At 43.3% G+C, this 23,901-nt stretch overlaps 1 protein-coding gene across 5 annotated transcripts in view; it reads left to right on the top strand.

Moving 5' to 3' along the window:
• Positions 1-23,901, top strand: part of LOC128695978 (serine-rich adhesin for platelets) — a 203,918-nt gene that overhangs the window by 72,212 nt on the left and 107,805 nt on the right. For 2 of the 5 annotated variants that reach the window (XM_070093092.1, XM_070093095.1), the window contains exons 4-8: positions 5,428-5,497; positions 6,563-6,651; positions 7,820-7,842; positions 13,501-13,545; positions 21,819-21,944. In XM_070093092.1, the coding sequence (XP_069949193.1) occupies positions 5,428-5,497; positions 6,563-6,651; positions 7,820-7,842; positions 13,501-13,545; positions 21,819-21,944 (353 nt within the window). Of the gene's footprint in view, positions 1-5,427; positions 5,498-6,562; positions 6,675-6,697; positions 6,721-7,819; positions 7,843-13,500; positions 13,546-21,818; positions 21,945-23,901 lie in introns of all 5 variants that reach the window. The other 3 variants (XM_070093094.1, XM_070093096.1, XM_070093093.1) reach the window with 2 other exon arrangements.

Raw genomic sequence — 23,901 nt, 5'->3', positions numbered from 1 at the left:
AGCAGAGAGTTTGCATAAATGGGGAGAAATCAGAATGGGGGCACGTCACAAGCGGTTTTCCTCAGGGGTCAGCGTTAGGCCCGTTGTTGTTCACAATTTGCATAAACGACATAGATGAGGGAATAAATAGCGATATAAGCAAATTTGCTGATGACACCAAAATAGGCCGTCCAATTCATTCTAATGAGGACACTAGAGCACTCCAGGATGATTTTAATAGACTGATGCAGTGGTCGGAGAAGTGGCAGATGCAGTTTAATATTGACAAATGCGAAGTTCTAAATGTTGGACATTTAAATAACCATGCCACATATAAACTAAATAATGTAGATCTTAATACTACTGATTGCGAAAAGGATTTAGGAGTTCTGGTTAGCAGTAATCTAAAACCAAGACAACAGTGCATTAGTGTTCACAATAAAGCTAACAGAATTCTTGGCTTCATATCTAGAAGTATAAATAATAGAAGTCCTCAGGTTGATCTTCAACTCTATATATCCTTCGTTAGGCCTCATTTAGACTATGCTGCTCAGTTCTGGTCACCGTATTACAGAATGAATATAAATGCTCTGGAAAACGTACAGAGGAGGATGACAAAGATGATCCCATGTATCAGAAATCTTCCCTATGAGGATAGACTGAGGGCCCTGAATCTGCACTCTCTCGAAAGGCGTAGAATTAGGGGGGATATGATCGAGGTGTATAAATGGAAAACAGGAATAAATGAAGGGGATGTAAATAGCGTGCTGAAAATTTCCTGCCAAGACAGGACTCGCAGCAATGGTTTCAAGTTAGAAAAATTCAGATTCAGGAAGGATATAGGAGATTCAGGAAGGATATAGGAAAGCACTGGTTTGGTAATAGAGTTGTGGATGAGTGGAACAAACTCCCGAGTACAGTTATTCAGGCTAAAACGTTGTGTAGTTTTAAAAATAGGTTAGATAAATACATGAGTGGGTGTGGGTGGGTGTGAGTTGGACCTGACTAGCTTGTGCTGCTGGGTCTGGTGCCGTGCTCCTTCCTTGAGTGGAAGTGACCAGACTCGGTGGGTCACTGGGCTAATCCGGGGGGGTGGGTCATTGGTCTTATCCGGGGGGGGGGACATGGACCTGCTCCGCATGGGTCAGTAGGCCTGTTGTAGTGTTCCTTCTTTCTTATGTTCTTATGTTCTTATACCTGGAGGGTGTTCCGGGGTCAGCGCCCCCGCGGCCCGGTCCATGACCAGGTCTCGGTAGTCTGGGTAGCTTGACCAAAACATACAAGTGAATACGTTACCATTCGTTCAATAAAGTTTTCCCTGTTGTATCTTCCGTCTGCCTTAAGTGGTCTTCTAGTGACCTTAATGATTCTATGAGACCTTAGGGACCTTATGCGACCTTGTCATGATCAGCGGGATCGTCTGCTGTAATTATGGTTGCCAGTTTCGCTATTATTTCTCTCATAACAAGAAAAGACCATCCGACTGACTTCAAGTTTTCCACACTGGTGTACAGTAACTACTTGGAGAAGGTTTCGAGGGTCAACGCCCCCGCGGCCCGGTCTGTAACCAGTCTTCTTGGTGGACCAGGGCCTGATCAACCAGGCTGTTACTGTTGGCCCCACGCAGGCTTACGTACGAAGCACAGCTCGGCTGGTCAGGTACTGACTTTAGGTGCCTGTCCAGTGCCTTTTTGAAGACAGCCAGGGGTCTATTGGTAATCCCCGTTATGTATTCTGGGAGGCAGTTGAACAGTCTTGGGCCCCTGACACTTACTGTGTTTTCTCTTAGCGTACTCGTGGCTTCCGTGCTTTGCACCGCCTGCCGGACCTCTTGCTTTCGTAGGGAGTGATTTTCGTGTGCAAATTTGACATTAATCCTTCTAGGACAAGATTCTTGAAACTATTAGCAGGTGCAGGTGTCTCGTGATCAAAGTTGTAGAACCCATTTCAAGACTGACTCCAGTAGCGCTCCAAAACTCTGTGTGTGACGCGCTCCAAGACGATGGTGTGTCCAAGGTCACCTGCAGAGGTGCGGTCGCTAAGGTCACTATGGTGGATAATGGCAGCTGGATCCCTCGGTGGACTCAGAGGGCTGTGTCTGTCACCATGGTGAACCACGACAACAGTAACTGTAGGTTACCTTCCGTAGACTTACTGATCAGTGTCACTATGATGGATCACGTCAGTAGTTACCACTGACTTACCTCTGCTAGACTCACTGATCAGTGTCTAGTCAGTCTTGTGTATCTTAACAATGAAGCTAAAACTTGTTTTATGGTATGGAGATGAACGTATCTTCTGAACTAACTTGAAACATGCGCTACTAAGGTAGTGCTGTCGATCATCGTAATGTAAATCAGACGTCAGAAAACGCATGGAACGTCGAAATGTATAGGAGAAATAAGTTTTAGTGGAATATTATATAATGTATGGGTGTGTGCGAGGTGTTACCACCCAACAGCTGAGACTTGTGTACACAGCAGCTCCGTCAGCAGCGGACACTACCACCTCCACTATCACTTATCACCTCTTATCTGCCGACCTGTGTCGTCCTGGTGGTTGATGTGGGGAGGGGGGAGGAAGGCTGTAAGGCTGACCTAAATATTGTATACTTGTGACATGATATAGATCATGTCAAGTAATCGCTATGATAGACTGATCTTGATAATGTAATGATTGAAAAGGACTGAGTTTGATTAATACCTGAGGTACTGAAACAAATTCTTGGGTATTGGGAAAAAGTTGGACAAATATATGTGTGGTTTTGAAAAGTGGCGTCGCCTGGTTGTAAAGGGGAAGTCGAAGACAACACAAAGGCGCCATGACACGTACAGAATAATTTTAAATTCTTTATATATCTTTATTTTGTTGTTAAAATCAAAACACAAGGAAGATACACTTTTAAAGAACTACGTAATTGTTATTTTGAATATGAAATCAAAACACAATAAAAAGTTTTACAGTAACCTCATGAGTCTCAATAAAAACATGTGTTATTTAATTATTTTAATTTTAAAAGTAAAATGAAAACAAAATAAAGCAATATAAAAAACAAAATGTGAAACAACTAAAACAGTGTCTTTGATCTAGGCTTTATTCCGGTAAAGTTATCCATTACTTTATAATCGACCTCAGTAGCCAACTCTCTCACAGTGGAGAGCAAAGTTAACCCAGACAATTTGAAGAGTGAGACACTTATGCAGCATATGGGAATCTTTATTCAGGAAACGTTTCGCCACACAGTGGCTTCATCAGTCCAATACAAAGAGGAAGGCGTAAGGAGAGGAGGAGAATGAGGTAATCAGTCCCTCAACCTGGAGTCGATGTGTTCAGTCCATCAATCTTGTAGAATGTACAGCATAGGGCCGTATCCTCGTCCATCACAGAACCTAGTCAACACCGTCGGTGTCTCAGCTGACTGAACGATTCTTCTCCAACTTCGCTTGTTATTGGTAAGGTCAGATAAATGTGGTACAGTGTGAACAAGTTAGGATAAATGGAACACATGTCATTGCCACAAATGAATTAAATATTTAAAAAAAAAAATGAAAAGGCGTCACTTTTGAAAAATGTGGTGAGGGGGAGCGTCTCTCCCTCTCCAGCTACACCTCTGGTTTTGATAAGGACCTGCCTTGTATGGGCCGGTAGGCCTCCTGCAGTGTTCCCCCATTATGTTCTTATAAATAAGACACATGTACAAGAGTTAGGTATCCTTATTCAGAATAAAGACACATAAGTGTTGCACGTGTGTCTTAACCATTATCATACTCTGAGCTATCTTGTCGACAAGAAAATATATTTAGATCTTCCCTAGTGTCTTTCATTATAGGTTAGGTAGGTTAATATACAGGCTAACTGATAGGGGTGGAAGTCTATCAACTCCACGAGGCATTTTAGGCTTCATTCAGCCTCTCCATCTCCAGTCATGGATACATTTATCACTAAATTGGGAAATAATCTCTCATTATATCCAGTGAGACACAAACATATCTCACTGTATAAGCCTTCCTCATAATAAACAATATTAGAATGGATTTTTATTGCTTATATATATATATATATATATATATATATATATATATATATATATATATATATATATATATATATATATATATATATATATATATATATATATATATATATATATATATATATATATATATAATATATATATATATATATATATATATATATATATATATATATATATATATATATATATATATATATATATATATATATATATATATATATATATATATATATATATATATATATATATACACGTATATCAATAACAACACTGCACTAGCCAAGGACTCGAACCCATGCTGCTTTGGCCTGCCTCATAGTGGGCGAAAACACATGACGCCCTAATCCACTGAACCTTACGATCCTTAAGAGTAGGACATCCAGCAGGACTGGATGTGGTTCTCCCTACCCAAGGACACACGATGGTGTGGATGACTCTAGGCTGAACTCATTTAAAATTAAGTCCTTTCTAAAATTTTCTCTAATACATTTAAATATATAATACTAATAATTTATGTTAAGCGCTAAATCCATGGGGATCATTCAGCGCATGACGTGGAGGCTTGATCCTCCGTCTGCTGAGCGCCAGACAGACGCGCTTCCTATTTGTACTCACCTAGTTACTAATACATTTAAAGATATATTTTTTTCAGTAATCATAATGTAAAAATTTATAATTTTGCGCCAAAAGAATCTTAGAAAACTTACCTAACCTTATTATAACAAGAACAATTTATTTTAGCCTAACCCAACTAAATATATTTTAGATACGTTAAGATTATTATTATAATCAAGGGGGAAGCGCTAAACCCGGAGGATTATACAGCGCCTGGGGGGGGATGTGGAAGGCATTCAGGCTTAATTTGGGGAACTGGAGCACAGATCCAATTCCCTAAATCAAGAGCACCTCACCAACATCAAGGAACCTTCCTTGAGGGGAGATACGTTAAGAGCACCGACTACGGTGCTCTTCGCACCTACTCCAAGGTTGAGGGACTGATTACCTCATCTTCTGTACATAGTTCTACTGTCTTCAAGTTATGTCCTAGAATTTGTATTGATAAAGCCACTGGATGGTGAAACGTCTACAATAAAGATACCCAGATGTTGCACAAGTGTCTTAATTTCATCAATTTAATACTTAACAAACACAATGAAATATATTTTTTTGTTAGGTTTAGAACGATTTTGGCGAAATTATTGCATACACAAATTTTCACTCGTCTTATATGGCAAGATGAGCGTTGCTATTTAAGCCAAGATCGCAAGTTCTGCGTATTCGGCACGACATATATATATATATATATATATATATATATATATATATATATATATATATATATATATATATATATATATATAGATATATATATAAATCAGTATAGCAAGATATCATTATTGTGGCTCCCACAGGTGGCGCCAGCTGTGGAACTGCTGCTCGAGGAGATTCGAACTGAAGGTCTCGCTCTGGAACCTACCACAGGTGTGTACATGTGTACTTTCCTCTCTGTGTGTGTGTGTGTGTGTGTGTGTGTGTGTGTGTGTTGTGGTTGCAGGGTTATGACTGCCTCATCAGTCCCTATGTCTTTGTATCGACAAAACCACCAGATGGTGAAACGTCTACAAACTAAAGTTACCCAGATGTTGCACGTGTCTGATTCTTTATCTTCTCAGTACTGTATACCATTCCTGGAGTATACCTGGAGTATACCTGGAGTATACCTGGAGTATACCTGGAGTATACCTGGAGTATACCTGGAGTATACCTGGAGAGGGTTTCGTCCCGGTCTGACACAGACGTTGCACAGTTTGCGTGTAACTGTTGTAATATGATGAATGTTACAGTCACCTCCAGATGACTGTCGTTCACTGTGTGACTAGGTTGAGTGCCAGCTCCTGTACTTCTCGAGGGTATTGATCTACAGTTCCTGGGCCTGCAGGTTCTAGTTATCTTGAGAATGGTGAGCTTAAGCTCTTGGCTCTCTCGATGGCAGCGGTCTCCAGCTCCTGGATCTGTTGAAAGGTTGCTTTATAGCTTCTAGGTGTTCTGAGTGTTTAATGTACAGCTACTGTGTTTGTTGTATGTGTTGAGTTACCCGGGGCTTGTTGTATGTGTTGAGTTACCCGGGGCTTGTTGTATGTGTTGAGTTACCCGGGGCTTGTTGTATGTGTTGAGTTACCCGGGGCTTGTTGTATGTGTTGAGTTACCCGGGGCTTGTTGTATGTGTTGAGTTACCCGGGGCTTGTTGTATGTGTTGAGTTACCCGGGGCTTGTTGTATGTGTTGAGTTACCCGGGGCTGAGGGTACCGAATAAGACGGACCACAACGTCTTTCAGATCACGCAGCGTCTGAAATACACACAGCTCAGTTTAACTTTTCAGAAACGCTGCCTTCAGTAAGCATACTTATTTCTTTATCTAGCAGAGCTAGTTTGTGTTTCTTTGGCGTTTTCCCAGAAAAAAAAAGAAAGAGGAGAGGAAGGTAGGGCAAAAAACACAGAAACTGTTGAGGACCTTCTCTTTGTAACATCTTCCTCACCTCCCACAGGCAGTCCGTCACCCCCAGTAGTGTTCATTCGTGCTGTGTTGAGCGGTAAAAACTGTTTCTCCTCCTTCACCAGCACCTCAGCCACCAAGGTCACCAACAACACTATCACACTGTAAGTATACTTCAGTCATCAAGGTCACCAACAACACTCTCACACTGTAAGTATACTTCACCTCAATCATCAAGGTCACCAGCAACATTCTCACACTGTAAGTATACTTCACCTCAGTCATCAAGGTCACCAGCAACATTCTCACACTGTAAGTATACTTCACCTCAGTCATCAAGGTCACCAGCAACATTCTCACACTGTAAGTATACTTCACCTCAGCCATCAAGGTCACCAACAACACTCTCACACTGTAAGTATACTTCACCTCAGTCATCAAGGTCACCAACAACACTCTCACACTGTAAGTATACTTCACCTCAGTCATCAAGGTCACCAGCAACATTCTCACACTGTAAGTATACTTCACCTCAGCCATCAAGGTCACCAACAACACTCTCACACTGTAAGTATACTTCACCTCAGCCATCAAGGTCACCAACAACACTCTCACACTGTAAGTATACTTCACCTCAGCCATCAAGGTCACCAACAACACTCTCACACTGTAAGTATACTTCACCTCAGTCATCAAGGTCACCAACAACACTCTCACACTGTAAGTATACTTCACCTCAGCCATCAAGGTCACCAACAACACTCTCACACTGTAAGTATACTTCACCTCAGCCATCAAGGTCACCAACAACACTCTCACACTGTAAGTATACTTCACCTCAGCCATCAAGGTCACCAACAACACTCTCACACTGTAAGTATACTTCACCTCAGTCATCAAGGTCACCAACAACACTCTCACACTGTAAGTATACTTCACCTCAGTCATCAAGGTCACCAACAACACTCTCACACTGTAAGTATACTTCACCTCAGTCATCAAGGTCACCAACAACACTCTCACACTGTAAGTATACTTCACCTCAGCCATCAAGGTCACCAACAACACTCTCACACTGTAAGTATACTTCACCTCAGTCATCAAGGTCACCAACAACACTCTCACACTGTAAGTATACTTCACCTCAGTCATCAAGGTCACCAACAACACTCTCACACTGTAAGTATACTTCACCTCAGTCATCAAGGTCACCAACAACACTCTCACACTGTAAGTATACTTCACCTCAGTCATCAAGGTCACCAACAACACTCTCACACTGTAAGTATACTTCACCTCAGCCATAAAGGTCACCAACAACACTCTCACACTGTAAGTATACTTCGCCTCAGTCATCAAGGTCACCAACAACATTTCACAAATTTTACTATAGAGCTTCTGTGGAGAGCGAGATACTATGTGCGAATTTTTGTCAGTCAAACTCCCCGTTTTCATGCAGTAGTTATGGTGTGTAATAGAACAATAAAGACGACACTAATAAAAGTGTTATGCCATTGAGATGTCATTAGTAAAATTTATTTACTAGAGCGGCAACTAAACTAACATATATGAACCTTCAACTGCCTTAATTATTTCGTAACCTCTCCTACGAGGAGACGTTAAAGGAAGTCGACCTGACGACACTGGAGGACAGGAGAGATATGGGGTATATGATAACGACTTATAAAATACTGAGAGGAATGGACAAGATTGATAAAGACAGAATGTTCCAGAGATGGGACACAACATCAAAGGGACACAGTTGGAAGTTGAAAACTCAGATGAAGTACTGGGATGTTAGGAAGTATTTCTTCAGTCACAGTGTTGTCAAGAAGTGGAATAATCTGGGAAGTGATGTAGTGGAGGCAGAATCCTAACTTAGCTTTAAGAAGAGGTATAAAGCTCTTGAAGCAGGAAGAGTGACCTAGTAGCGTCCAGGAGCTTTAAATCGACCCCTGCAACCACAACTTGGTGAGCACAGCATCACTGTTCCTTGATAATGTGAGAAATTACGACAGGCCTTGACATATTTTTTTTTCACTGCTGTTATTAAGCATATCATCTGTTTCCTATGATCTTATTACATCTTAGAATATATATGTATGTATAGTCTACTTTAATCCCAACAGAAGAATTCTGGACTGGTGGAAAAAAGATATGAAGCCTTTATGACCCTCGTGTCTTTATTTACACTAACATGTTGTATGTCTCCTGTGCGCCATCAGTCAATAATACTTTAATACTTATAATACACATAAACGTAAACTCATAACAGATATACACTGAAACATACACATCATGTAGATGAATGGTTCAGAGAACAGACAAGTTGATAAATTAGACACATGTGCAACACTTGGGTATCTTCATTGGGAAAACTTTTCGCCACACAGTGGCTTTATCAGTCCATACAAAGGAGAACGTTGAAGAACAGGAGGAGTTTGAGGTAATCAGTCCATCAGCCTTGAGTTGATGTGGTCAGTCCATCAATCTTGAAAAGTATACAGCATATGTGCGGAGAAGTAGCTTATATACCGTAGTCAGGAGAGGTGCAGCAGTCGTAGGTGGTGTCACATTTGTCCAGTGTGGAAGTAGGTGGTGCCCAAGAGTTAGACAAGTGAAGAATTCCCTGTATTAAGATCCCAAGATGTTGCTGTGTTAGACAGGAATGTAGAAGAATGTAGATGAATGAGTGTGTACTTTAACCACTGTTTTAGGGACTAAAATTTGCTTGTGTTGTGGCGTAAAGATTACATGCAACTTTACTGACTGTAGAGTAATAGAAGGTATTGAAGCCACATTAGTCGTTAACAAACTACAGGTAGACCTCGCTTTACAGCGCTTCGTCTTACAGTGCTTCACTATACAGCATTTCGCTAATGCAGCAGTTTTCAATTATACCCATTCTTAATTTATTCAGACTTCGTACAATAAATATATTGACCACTCACTACGAGCTAAGGATGAAAGTATTGTGTGTACTGTATATGCATTTTTAAGGCCTAGCTCTGCTGCTCACTTCATATGTAAAAGTGTAAACATATTATCACGTTTTTATATGCATTTGAGAGTTAAAACAAGGCTATGATTCACTTACAGCGATTTCCACTTTACAGCGGTAGCCCGGGGCAGCACGTATAGGGAAGCATGTATGTAATGTTTCCACTCGTCCTGGGTTCGGACCCGGGGTTTTCAGCTGTGAACCGAGAAACCAGGCCCGTGGCCGGTTATGCAACGCTCTCGCTTCACATACTGAATGTTCGTGGTTCGATCCCCGGCAGAGGTGGAAAGATTGGGTGTGTTACTTTACACCTGCTGTCCCGTTCACCTAGCAAGTAAGTAGGTGTACCTGGGTGTTAGTCGACTGGTATGGGTCGCATCCTGGGGACAAGATTGAAGACCACAATGGAAATAAGTTAGTCCTCGATGACGCACTGACTTTCTTGGGTTATCTTGATTGACTAACCTTTCTGGGTTAAAAATCCGAACAAAATCTTATGCTGCCACTTGAAGCACGAACCACCAAGATTCCCTGTGTTGTAGAGCTGCTCAGGGAACAGTAGAGCAAAGTGCCATTAAACTCTAAAAAAAAGTATTTAGGTGGCGAACCACTGATCTCATCTCTGATTACCAAACCATTATTAATTACTACTACTACTACTACTACTACTGCTACTACTACTACTACTACTACTACTTCTACTACTACTACTACTACTACTACTACTACTACTACTACTACTACTACTACTACTACTACTACGACTACTACGACTACTACTACTACTACTACTACTACTACTACTACTACTACTAATAATAATAATAATAATAATATTATTATTATTATTATTATTATTATTATTATTATTATTATTATTATTATTATTATAACCGCAGGGAATGGGAGTTAATGAGGTATGTTGAAGGGGATATTACTTCAGCAGCATCAAGGTATTCCTTGAAGGGATAACCCCGGGATACTGTACCTTCACCTCAACACACACCGCACCAATATTATTTTGCAGGCACAAAAGCTAGATAAAGTTCTCTCCGACCCTTGGAGTTAACGCAAAATGAAGCTCTCAGAATTATTCTTGGCTGTCCCAGATCTACAAAAGTTCTTAATATGAGGAAGGAGCTTGGTATTTCTAGTATCAGTGATAGGATTGTTGAAATTAACACTGTACTCGGTATTAGAATGTTGAGAAATGAACCAGACATTGTCACCATGAACCTTACTAAATGTCTAGAAGTAAATACACACAGATCTAAATGGATTGTGAAAACGTGCAATTGCATTAAGTTTTATAACCTGCATGAACTGTATCACTGTAGACAACAAGAGCATTTCCCTCCATGGAAGATGTGCTCATTTAATATCACATACCTGCAAGTCCCTCCCAAGAAGCTCATTGCTAGTAATCCCTTCCTTAAATCACTTGTTAAAGCAACTGTCTGGTAGTAATAATTTATCACAAGTTATGTACACTGATGGATCTAAACAGGAGTCTTCTGGCAGGGCTGCATCTGCTCTTGTTGCCACCTCCCTAGTTAAGAACATTGCAAACTGAATTGTTTGCAATCCTAATGGCGCTAAAGCTAACCTATGACATTGAGCTTGACTCTATCATCATTACTGATTCTATGTCATCATTGAAGGCTCTTAACTCATATAATGACTCCAACAACATGCTCATTGGAGAAGCCAGGTATAGATACTCAAAAATCAGGGACAAAGGAATTAATGTACAATTGCTATGGATCCCATCACACATTGGATTACTCCTTCATGATAAAGTTGATATGTTAGCCAAGAAGAGTACCCAGAAGGAGAATGTAGAATATAACTTTGGTATATCTGTGTCTGGCATTAGGAATAATATTAGGAGAGAAGTAAATAATGAAAATGATTGTTATAGGAATGCAGTTAGAAGCCTGAGTAGATCTATAACCCACTATGATAACATGAACGTAGATAAGTATGTTCATGGAGCAACTTGCAATGTGAACAGACTGACTGATGTTGTAGTGGCCAGGCTTAGGTTTGGTTACAAGTACTTCTGGCAGTTTGGGAGACACACAGATGATGATCAAACTAAATGCAAATTATGTGATCAGGCATATGGTCACTCTCTTGAACACTATGTGCTTAATTGTCCACTTATTGAGGAATACAGAGACAGACAGTATAATAACCTATGTGACATGTCAAGATATCTTATTAATGAAAATAAGATACCAGATATACTAAGCAAATTTCCTAAATTTGCTTGTAACAGATAAGTGAACTATAGATATGTAGATATAAATCCATATGTATTTCTGTTAACCCTTTGGGGCCTAGTTCCTAGGCCTTTTGTGTATCCATATGCTCTCGCGCTACCGTCCACAGGATGGATATGTACTAGGTGGTGTACTAGGTGGTGTACTAGGTGGTGTACTAGATGGTGTACTAGGTGGTGTACTAGATGGTGTACTAGATGGTGTACTAGGTGGTGTACTAGGTGGTGTACTAGGTGGTGTACTAGATGGTGTACTAGGTGGTGTACTAGGTGGTGTACTAGGTGGTGTACTAGATGGTGTACTAGATGGTGTACTAGGTGGTGTACTAGGTGGTGTACTAGGTGGTGTACTAGGTGGTGTACTAGATGGTGTACTAGATGGTGTACTAGGTGGCGTACTAGGTGGTGTACTAGATGGTGTACTAGATGGTGTACTAGGTGGTGTACTAGGTGGTGTACTAGATGGTGTACTAGATGGTGTACTAGGTGGTGTACTAGGTGGTGTACTAGATGGTGTACTAGGTGGTGTACTAGGTGGTGTACTAGATGGTGTACTAGATGGTGTACTAGGTGGTGCACTAGGTGGCGTACTAAGTGGTGTACTAGGTGGTGCACTAGGTGGTGCACTAGGTGGTGTACTAGGTGGTGTACTAGGTGGTGTACTAGGTTGCGTACTAGGTGGTGTACTAGGTGGTGTACTAGGTGGTGCACTAGGTGGTGTACTAGGTGGTGTACTAGGTGATGTACTAGGTGGTGTACTAGGTGGTGTACTAGGTGGTGTACTGGGTGGCGTACTAGGTGGTGTACTAGGTGGTGTACTAGGTGGCGTACTAGGTGGAGTACTAGGTGGTGTACTAGGTGGTGTACTAGGTGGCGTACTAGGTGGTGTACTAGATGGTGTACTAGGTGGCGTACTAGGTGGTGTACTAGGTGGTGTACTAGCTGGTGTACTAGGTGGTGTACTAGGTGGTGTACTAGGTGGCGTACTAGGTGGTGTACTAGATGGTGTACTAGATGGTGTACTAGGTGGCGTACTAGGTGGTGTACTAGCTGGTGTACTAGGTGGTGTACTAGGTGGTGTACTAGGTGGTGTACTAGGTGGTGCACTAGGTGGTGTACTAGGTGGTGTACTAGGTGGTGTACTAGGTGGTGTACTAGGTGGCGTACTAGGTGGTGTACTAGATGGTGTACTAGGTGGCGTACTAGGTGGTGTACTAGGTGGTGTACTAGGTGGTGTACTAGGTGGCGTACTAGGTGGTGTACTAGGTGGCGTACTAGCTGGTGTACTAGGTGGTGTACTAGGTGGTGTACTAGGTGGTGTACTAGGTGGTGCACTAGGTGGTGTACTAGGTGGTGTACTAGGTGTTGCACTAGGTGGTGTACTAGGTGTACTAGGTGGTGTACTAGGTGGTATACAAGATGGTGTACTAGGTGGTGTACAAGGTGGTGTACTAGGTGGTGTACAAGGTGGTGTACTAGGTGGTGTACTAGGTGGTGTACAAGGTGTACTAGGTGGTGTACTAGGTGGTGTACTAGGCGGCGTAAGGCATCTGAGAACTTGTAGGGACAGTCTACGTTGTCTCCTGTACGTGTCTCTCTCTTAGAAAAAATACGATAATTTTTGTAAATTCACTTTTATTTCAATACTATTTTATGATTATTAGTAAGAAATGAGATAACAGAAAGTGATTTGTTGTTTTTACAGGACAGTGAAGAACATGTACACAGATACACTGCTGCTGGAGGTCTGGTGAGTACCAAGTCTCTCACATGTTTACCATTATCACTGTTGTTGTTATACTATGTCAACTCAAACATAATTACGTCTCGTATGTGCGCTGTTCCATTGTACACGCAAACTATTACTACCTTCATGGTGTTGTTTAGTGGTACATATCATTCCACGTTTTCCAAACACACACACACACAGAGACACAAACACACACACACACACACACACACACACACACACACACACACACACACACACACACACACACACACACACACACACACACACACACGAGCCAGGAGTTCGGACTCGACCCCCGCAACCTCAACTAGGTGAGTACAACTAGGTGAGTACACACACACTCGTGGAGGAGTCACGCGGTTTGAGCTCGTGTTTTGGTGGTAATTTCTGACTGTGCCATAAGGAATAGAGTGTGGGATATAGGCGTGTGCACGCATAAGAGTGCATATAATCACTTAAGCCCCGAAAAAAGGAAATATAAGTGATCACAGAAAAGAAAACAAAGGAAATAGTGACTAAGTGTTTAGTGAGGGCCGTTGGGAGGGTGAACGGTTGTGTCAGGCCTAAATAGTGTTGCCATAATAACGCAGTAGGGTATTTTGAAGAATAAGTGCGACTCAAGACCAGGGAGATAAGAGATATGTATAGATGTGTCAGTAAATACAGTGAGTGAGTGAAAAAATTAGAAGAGCTAGAGACTATAGTGCATACAGGAAGTTAGTGGAAAAATTACCAAGAAGCATCAAAAACCTTCAACTTCTGGGACAGGACAGACCTGCAACGTTACTCCACTGCCAGCCGCAAGTAATATTCACCTAGTTTGAGTTGCATGGGGTCAATAGTACCTGTCTCTAGCTGGAATTGGGGGTCACTCTCCTCGAGCTATCAGAATTAGAATAAGCAGCATTTACTGGCATTTAATAGAATTTAGAGGTAGCGGCATATAGGCGAAGCCTAGTGTATTTATTTTTGAACATAATTTTAAACGCATAAGACAGTACAGTGGGAACCAAGAGATCGGGTACATATGCAATACATATGTAGTACATACGTGGGAAATAAGGACTGTTTACATAAACATATGCACACACACTAGGTGAGAACAGGCTCTGCTGTTAGGCACTTGAATACCTGTAGCACACACACACACACACACACACACACACACACACACACACACACACACACACACACACACACACACACACATGCAGACACACACACACACACACACACACACACACACACACACACACATACAGGATTTCACACCTTCCTGTGAAGTGACCCCTTTCTCTCATCCTCTCTCTCTTCCTCTCTCTCTTCCTCTCTCTCTTCCTCTCACTCTTTCTCTCTCTCTTCCTCTCTCTCTCTTCCTCTCTCTCTCCCTCTCCCTCTCTCTCTTCCTCTCTTCCTCTCTTACTCTCTCTCTCTCTTCCTCTTCTCTCTCTCTCTCTCTCTCTCTCTCTCTCTCTCTCTCTCTCTCTCTCTCTCTCTCTCTCTCTCTCTCTCTCTCTCTCTTTCCTTGTCACTCCACCCTCTCTCTTACCTTTTCCCTCTCACTTTCTCCCCCCTTTTCCCTTCTTTTCCCCTCCTTCTACCCTCCCCTTCTCTCTCTTTCTCCCTCTCTCTCACTCTTTCCCCCTTTTTCTTTTTCTCTTTCTCTTTCTCTCTCTCACAAAAAAAAAAAAAAAAATGGTTGGGACTCGCAGGAATCAGGGATCAGATGACAATGGTACTGGTAGGGAGGAATGGATGGAGGAGCAGTGGAAAAGGATAGAGCAAGAATGGGAGAGAAAATTAGGAGAGCTTTCTGAAAAAATGGAGAAAGAGCTCTCTGTGAAATGGGAAAAGAGGTTGGAGAAGGAGACGAAGAATTGGGAGGCACAAGTCGAAACTGCAGTAGCCAGGGTAAAGGTCCTAGAATTTGAGGTAAACAGGCTGAAGCAAGTCTCAGGGGTAGTGACCAGAGAAGACACACCATATGAAGCTGAGAGGCTGAACAGGAAGGAAGGAGATATGAATTATGCTAAGGTCATATCAGCCTGCAAAGAAGGGCCAGGGAGTGGAAGGGAAGAGCAGATGGGTGCAGATGGAGAGGGATGCTGAGGCACAACCATGCTACCAAGAGCCACTGGAAAAATCAAGGGAGAAAATGACCACATACAGACAGGAACCAGAGTCACAGAGGGAGAGGCAATGGGAGGAGGAAAGGGCAAAATCAGTGTTTATCCATGGGCTTCGGGAGAGAGAGGAAAGGACACACACTGAAAGATGGCAGGAAGAAAGAAAGGAGATTGAGAAAATCATCACGGAAATAGGGGAGAAGACATGGACGAGATTGTAAATTTTCAGAGAATAGGGGGGTACTTGAAGGGGAGAAACCGACCGATCAAGGTGATTCTCAGGACAGAAACAGTGCAGAACAGGATCCTCCAAGAGAAACCACGGTTGAAAAGCTCGGAAGAGTACAAGAAGGTGTTCCTAGACAGAGACAGAACACAAACAGAGAGACAGCAGCTGAGGAAGAGGACAAAAAAGCGAAAGGAGCTAGGAAAGGAGACAAGGATGGAACCAGCAGAGGTCAGTCAGAGCAGAACAGAGCAGCAAGAGCAAGCACACACACACCTATCCTCAGAACCCCACAACCTATCACACCATCCCAACACACAATACAATCCATACCCACAGTTTCCACCCAACCCCCAACCATAGAATCCCACAGTATGCTACCAGGTGTCCCACCCCCACAGGCCCCCCAAACCACAGTGTTGGAAAGGAAACTGAAGGTATGGTACACAAACGCTGATGGAATAACAAACAAGTGGGAGGAGTGGCAAGAAAGAGTCAAAGAGGCATCACCAGACATCATAGCGATCACAGAAACCAAGCTTACAGGTATGATGACAGATGCCATCTTTCCAACGGGATACCAGATCCTGAGGAAAGACAGAAGGAACAGGGGGGGTGGAGGAGTGGCATTGCTGATCAAACACCGATGGAATTTTGATGAGTTGGAGAGAGGAGACAGCGGAGAAGAAAGTGATTGCATAGCGGGAACACTTCACTCTGGAGGTCCCAAGGTGATAATTGCAGTGATGTATAACCCACCACAGAACAGCAGGAGGACAAGGCAAGAGTATGACGAGAGCAATAGAGCAATGGTTGACACACTGGCTGCAGTGGCCAGAAGAGCTCATGCATGCAGGGCAAAGCTCCTGATCATGGGCGACTTTAACCACAAGGAGATCGAATGAGAGAACTTGGAGCCACATGGGGGATAAGATACATGGAGGGCTAAGATGATGGAGGTGCTACTGGAAAACTTCATGTACCAACACGTAAGGGACACTACAAGAGAGAGAGGAGAGGATGAACCAGCAAGACTGGACTTAGTATTCACCTTGAGTAGTGCAGACATTGAGGACATCACATATGAAAGACCCCTTGTGGCCAGCGATCATGTGGTTTTGAGCTTCGAATTCACGGTAGAGCTACAAGTGGAGGGGGAAGCAGGAAGGCCAGGACAAATGAAACCAAACTACAGGAAAGGGGACTACACAGGAATGAGGAACTTCCTGAATGAGGTTCAGTGGGACAGAGAACTGGCAGGGAAGCCAGTTAATGAGATGATGGAATATGTAGCAACAATGTGCAAGGAGGCTGAGGAGAGGTTTGTACCCAAGGGTAACAGGAATAATGAAAAAGCCAGGATGAGCCCATGGTTCACCCAAAGATGCAAGGAGGCAAAAACCAAGTGTGCTAGGGAATGGAAGAAATATAGAAGGCAAAGGACCCAGGAGAATAACGAGAGCAGTCGTAGAGCCAGAAACGAATATGCACAGATAAGAAGGGAGGCCCAACGTCAATATGAAAACGGCATAGCAGCAAAAGCCAAATCTGACCCGAAGCTGTTATACAGCCACATCAGGAAGAAAACAACCGTCAAGGACCAGGTAATCAGGCTAAGGAAGGAAGGAGGAGAGACAACAAGAAATGACAGTGAAGTATGTGAGGAACTCAACAAGAGATTCAAAGAAGTGTTCACAGAGGAGACAGAAGGGGCTCCAGAAAGATGGAGAGGTGGGGTACACCACCATGTGCTGGACACAGTACACACAACCGAGGAAGAAGTGAAGAGGCTTCTGAGTGAGCTAGATACCTCAAAGGCAATGGGGCCAGATAACATCTCTACATGGGTCCTGAGAGAGGGAGCAGAGGCGCTATGTGTACCCCAAACAACAATATTCAATACATCTATCGAAACAGGGAGATTGCCTGAGGCATGGAAGACAGCAAATGTGGTCCCAATCTTTAAAAAAGGAGACAGACATGAAGCACTAAACTACAGACCAGTGTCACTGACATGTATAGCATGCAAAATCATGGAAAAGATTGTCAGGAGAAGAATGGTGGAACATCTAGAAAGGAATGATCTCATCACCAGCAGACAACATGGTTTCAGAGACGGGAAATCCTGTGTCACAAACCTACTGGAGTTCTATGACATGGTGACAGACAGCAGTAAGACAAGAGAGAGAGGGGTGGGTGGATTGCATTTTCCTGGACTGCAAGAAGGCGTTTGACACAGTACCACACAAGAGATTAGTGCAAAAACTGGAGGACCAAGCAGGGATAACAGGGAAGGCACTGCAATGGATCAGGGAATACTTGTCAGGAAGACAGCAGCGAGTAATGGTACGTGGCGAGGTGTCAGAGTGGGCACCTGTGACCAGCGGGGTCCCACAGGGGTCAGTCGTAAGACCAGTGCTGTTTCTGGTATTTTTGAACGACATGACGGAAGGAATAAACTCCGAGGAGTCCCTGTTTGCAGATGACGTGAAGTTGATGAGAAGAGTTCATTCGATCGAAGACCAGGCAGAAATACAAAGGGATCTGGACAGACTGCAGACCTGGTCCAGCAACTGGCTCCTGGAGTTCAATCCCACCAAGTGCAAAGTCATGAGGATTGGGGAAGGGCAAAGAAGACCGCAGACGGAGTACAGTCTAGGGGGCCAGAGACTACAAACATCACTCAAGGAAAAAGATCTTGGGGTGAGTATAACACCAGGCACATCTCCTGAAGTGCACATCAACCAAATAACTGCTGCAGCACATGGGCGCCTAGCAAACCTCAGAACAGCATTCCGACATCTTAATAAGGAATCGTTCAGGACCCTGTACACCGTGTACGTTAGGCCCATATTGGAGTATGCGGCACCAGTTTGGAACCCACACATAGCCAAGCACATAAAGAAACTGGAGAAAGTGCAAAGGTTTGCAACAAGACTGGTCCCATAGCTAAGAGGTATGTCCTACGAGGAGAGGTTAAGGGAAATCAACCTGACGACACTGGAGGACAGGAGAGATAGGGGGGACATGATAACGACTTACAAAATACTGAGAGGAATTGACAAGGTGGACAAAGACAGGATGTTCCAGAGACTGGACACAGCAACACAGGGACACAGTTGGAAGCTGAAGACACAGATGAATCAAAGGGATGTTAGGAAGTATTTCTTCAGCCACAGAGTAGTCAGGAAGTGGAATAGTTTGGGAAGCGATGTAGTGGAGGCAGGATCCTTACATGGCTTTAAGCAGAGGTACAATAAAGCTCATGGTTCAGGGAGAGTGACCTAGTAGCGACCAGTGAAGAGGCGGGGCCAGGAGCTTGGACTCGACCCCTGCAACCTCAACTAGGTGAGTACAACTAGGTGAGTACCGTCCGATGGGACTGGACAACATCTCCCCATGGGTCCTTAGAGAAGGAGCAGAGATGCTGTGCGTGCCCCTAACCACAATCTTCAACACATCCCTTGAAACCTGGCAACTACCTGAGAAATGGAAGACAGCAAATCTAGTCCCCATATTTAAGAAAGGAAACAGAAATGAGGCACTGAACTACAGACCTGTGTCTCTGACATGTATTGTGTGCAAAGCCATGGAGAAGATTATCAAGAGGAGAGTGGTGGAACACCTGGAACGGAACAAGATTATAAATGAAAACCAGCATGGGTTCACGGAAGGCAAATCCTGTGTCACAAACCTTCTGGAGTTTTATGACAAAGTAACAGAAGTAAGACATGAGAGAGAGGGGCGGGTTGATTGCGTTTTCCTAGACTGCAGGAAGGCCTTTGACACAGTTCCCCACAAGAGATTAGTTCAGAAGCTGGAGGATCAGGCGCATATAACAGGGAGGGCACTGCAATGGATCAGGGAATACCTGACAGGGAGGCAACAACGAGTCATGGCACGTGAAGAGGTATCACAGTGGGCGCCTGTGACGAGTGGGGTCCCACAGGGGTCAGTTCTAGGACCAGTGCTATTTTTGATATATGCGAACGACATGATGGAAGGAATAGACTCTGAAGTGTCCCTATTTGCAGATGATGTGAAGCTGATGAGAAGAATTAAATTGGATGAGGCTGAGGCAAGACTGCAAAGAGACCTGGACAGGCTGGACATGTGGTCCAGAAACTGGCTTCTCGAATTCAACCCTGCCAAATGCAAAGTCATGAAGATTGGGGAGGGGCAAAGAAGACCACAGACAGAGTATAGGCTAGGTGGACAAAGACTACAGACTTCACTCAGGGAGAAAGACCTTGGGATGACCATAACACCGAGCACGCCACCGGAGGCACACATCAACCAAATAACTGCTGCAGCATACGGGCGCCTGGCAAACCTTAGAATAGCGTTCCGATACCTTAATAAGGAATCGTTCAAGACACTGTACACTGTGTATGTTAGGCCCATACTGGAGTAATTAGCACCAGTCTGGAACCCACACCTGGTCAAGCACGTCAAGAAGTTAGAGAAAGTACAAAGGTTTGCAACAAGGCTAGTCCCAGAGCTCAGGGGAATGTCGTACGTGGAAAGGTTGAGGGAAATCGGACTGACGACACTGGAGGACAGAAGGGTCAGGGGAGACATGATAACGACATACAAGATACTGCGGGGAATAGACAAGGTGGACAGAGATAGGATGTTCCAGAGAGGAGACACAGAAACAAGGGGTCACAACTGGAAGCTGAAGACTCAGACGAGTCACAGGGACGTTAGGAAGTATTTCTTCAGTCATAGAGTCGTCAGGAAGTGGAATAGCCTAGCAAGTGAAGTAGTGGAGGCAGGAACCATACATAGTTTTAAGATGATGTATGACAAAGCTCAGGAAGCAGAGAGGGAGAGGACCTAGTAGCGATCAGTGAAGAGGCGGGGCCAGGAGCTGAGTCTCGACTCCTGCAGCCACAATTAAGTGAGTACACACACATACACACACACACACACACACACACACACACACACACACACACACACACACACACACACACATACACACACACACACACACACGACACTGGAGGAATAGACAAGGTGGACAAAGACAGGATGTGCCAGGGATGGGACACAGAAACAAGAGGTCACAATTGGAAGTTGAAGACTCAGATGAGTCAAAGGGATGTTAGGAAGTATTTCTTCAGGAATAGCCTAGAAAGTGACGTAGTGGAGGCAGGAACCATACATAGTTTTAAGACGAGGTTTGATAAAGCTTATGGAGCAGGGAGAGAGAGAGGACCCATTATCAACCGGTGAAGAGGCGGGGCCAGGAGCTAAGACTCGACCCCTGCAACCACAAATAGGTGAGTACAAATAGATGAGTACATACACACACAGAGGAAGGAACCATACATAGTTTTAAGACGAGGTTTAATAAAGCTCATGGAGCAGGGAGAGAAAGGACCTAGTAGCCACCAGTGAAGAGGCGGGACCAGGTGCTATGAATCGACCCCTGCAACCACAAACAGGTGAGTACAAATAAGTGAGTACACACACAGTATATAAATGTCATTTAATACATTTTCCAAGCCTGTCAGTCTGTTAGTCCTCTTTTTCCTGCTGTCTTCCCAGCACTCCCAACATCGAAGGACCGTCTCGTAATCACCGATTTTTCGCTTTTGTTCTCGCATATTATCCAAAAATCTTGGCTTTTTGTCTTGTATATTATTCCATTTCTAGTGTATGTAGAGGCGTATTGCCAGCACATTTGAGTATGTACACATATGTTATTATGATAAATGAGAGCTGTACCTAAATAAACTTAACAAGTTTTGGGATTAATGTCGCGTAGGATAGAGCTTCACCAACGTATGACTTGATGAAGCTCAACTATAAACTTGTTCTGCATACTGCCTTTTCACACCTATCTTCTTCTAGTAACGTATAAGCGTTCTTACATCAAGAACGGTCAGAGGAACACAGGTGTTTTACAGGAAAGCTGGAAGAAGTTCACCGGTGGAGGACGCTCAGAATACTGCAGTTATTGACATCCTGGGCCGCCTTATTAATACCAGCATCAGATACAGGAAGGACAAAGCGAATGTTGCCACTTGTTCCAGGTAAGTTTCTCTCAGAGCTCAGTTTAGTAACATGGAGAATGTTGCCACTTGTTCCAGGTAAGTTCCTCTCGGAGCTCAGTTTAGTAACATGGAGAATGTTGCCACTTGTTCCAGGTAAGTTTCTCTCGGAGCTCAGTTTAGTAACATGGAGAATGTTGCCACTTGTTCCAGGTAAGTTCCTCTCGGAGCTCAGTTTAGTAACATGGAGAATGTTGTCAACTGTTCCAGGTAAGTTCCTCTCGGAGCTCAGTTTAGTAACATGGAGAATGTTGTAAACTGTTCCAGGTAAGTTCTTCTCGGAGTTCAGTTTAGTAACATGGAGAAAGGTAATGTCTGCTCCTGACGTGTTTATTATACGATATGCTAAAAGTTATATAAAATACCGACAGGTTGATGATTAAGATACATGTGCAACAGTTAGGTATCTTTGTTGTCGAAACGTTTTACCTACACAGTAGACTTCTTCAGTCAAATACAGAGGCAGCAGGTGTAGTAGTGAAATAAAGATGTAATTAGTCCATCAACCTTGGAGAAATAGTATTTGAGGTGGTCAGTCCCTCAGCCTGGAGAAGAGTTCAGCTTCATGGTCTGGAACGATATGAAGCTGAAGCATGAAGATGGAGTCTTAAATACTGTCGCAGGTCAAGTGGAAGATCACAAAGACACTGTAGGGGACGGGATTCGCTTACAGAAGTAAGAAGACAGGTCCATCTGGAATGCAACCCTTCTTACTCATAACTTGTAGTTATGCAATGAATGTGGAAGATGTCCTCTGTTGACAATGTTTCGCCCACACAGTGATCCTTATCAAGTCGCAAACAATTGTTTGTGACTTGATAAAATCCACTGTGTGGGCGAAACATTGTCAATAAAAAATCACATTATACGTTTTTATTTTTTCAATGTGTAGGTATTTTATACCATATATCTCCATGTCCTGTTTACCAAGATACCGTTGTGCTACAGTGTCTGGCTGTTATGTGGAAAATGGTATAAAATACCGACAAGTTGAAGATTAAGACACATGTGCAACAGTTGGGTATCTTTATTGATGAAACGTTTCGTCTACACAGCAGGCTTCTTCAGTCAAATACAGAGGCAGTACAGCGGTATCTCGATACAGAGGGCATCTTGCACATTTCATCGCATAACTACTAGTTAAGAGTGAGAAGGGTTGGATTCCAGAGGGAATCCCGTCACCTGCGACGGTTTCGAGATCTTCCACCTGACCTACGACGGTATTTAAGACTCCATCTTCATGATTCAGCTCCATATCGTTCCAGACCATGAAGCTGAACTCTTTCTCCAGGCTGAGGGACTGACCACCTCAAATACTATTTCTCCAAGGTTGATGGACTGATTACATCGTCATTTCACTACTACACCTACTGCCTCTTTATGTGACTGAAGAAGCCTTCCGTGTAGGTAAAATATTTCAACAATAAAGATACCCAGCTGTTGCACGTATATCGTAATCATCAACGTGTGGTATACGTGTTTATGATTCAAAGGATCATTGCTCCTGCTACCTGGTCTCACATCAGGGCTCTTATTATCAGAATGAAAATATCACGGCTAGACGGACGTTACCTAAGCTAGGATATTAAATGAGGAACCATGGACGGCCAAGTAATACTTGACCAGTGGTTTTCAAAGTGGGGACCGCGGACCACTGTGTAGCCACTGAGTTACACCGCGGTATACCAAGTGATCCTCCAACCACCCTGACCTTGGTCTGCTTATTTATTTCATAGGGGTAGCGCTAAACTCGTAGGGGTCATTCAACTTGTTGGGAATGTTAAGCTCTTAGATTTTAGGGAAAGGGAAGGTAGATCTGGTTCTTTAAATCAAGAGCACTTAATTAAACCTATGCTAAGTTACTTGCCTTGATAGCTCCTTTAATCTAAGTCTGATTTCCTCTCACTCATCAGTGAACTGTGAATGTGTTCTTTATCAG

This window comes from Cherax quadricarinatus, chromosome 41, assembly GCF_038502225.1.
Source record: "Cherax quadricarinatus isolate ZL_2023a chromosome 41, ASM3850222v1, whole genome shotgun sequence".
NCBI lineage: Eukaryota > Metazoa > Arthropoda > Malacostraca > Decapoda > Parastacidae > Cherax > Cherax quadricarinatus.
This window is presented reverse-complemented; position numbering and strand designations above follow the sequence as displayed.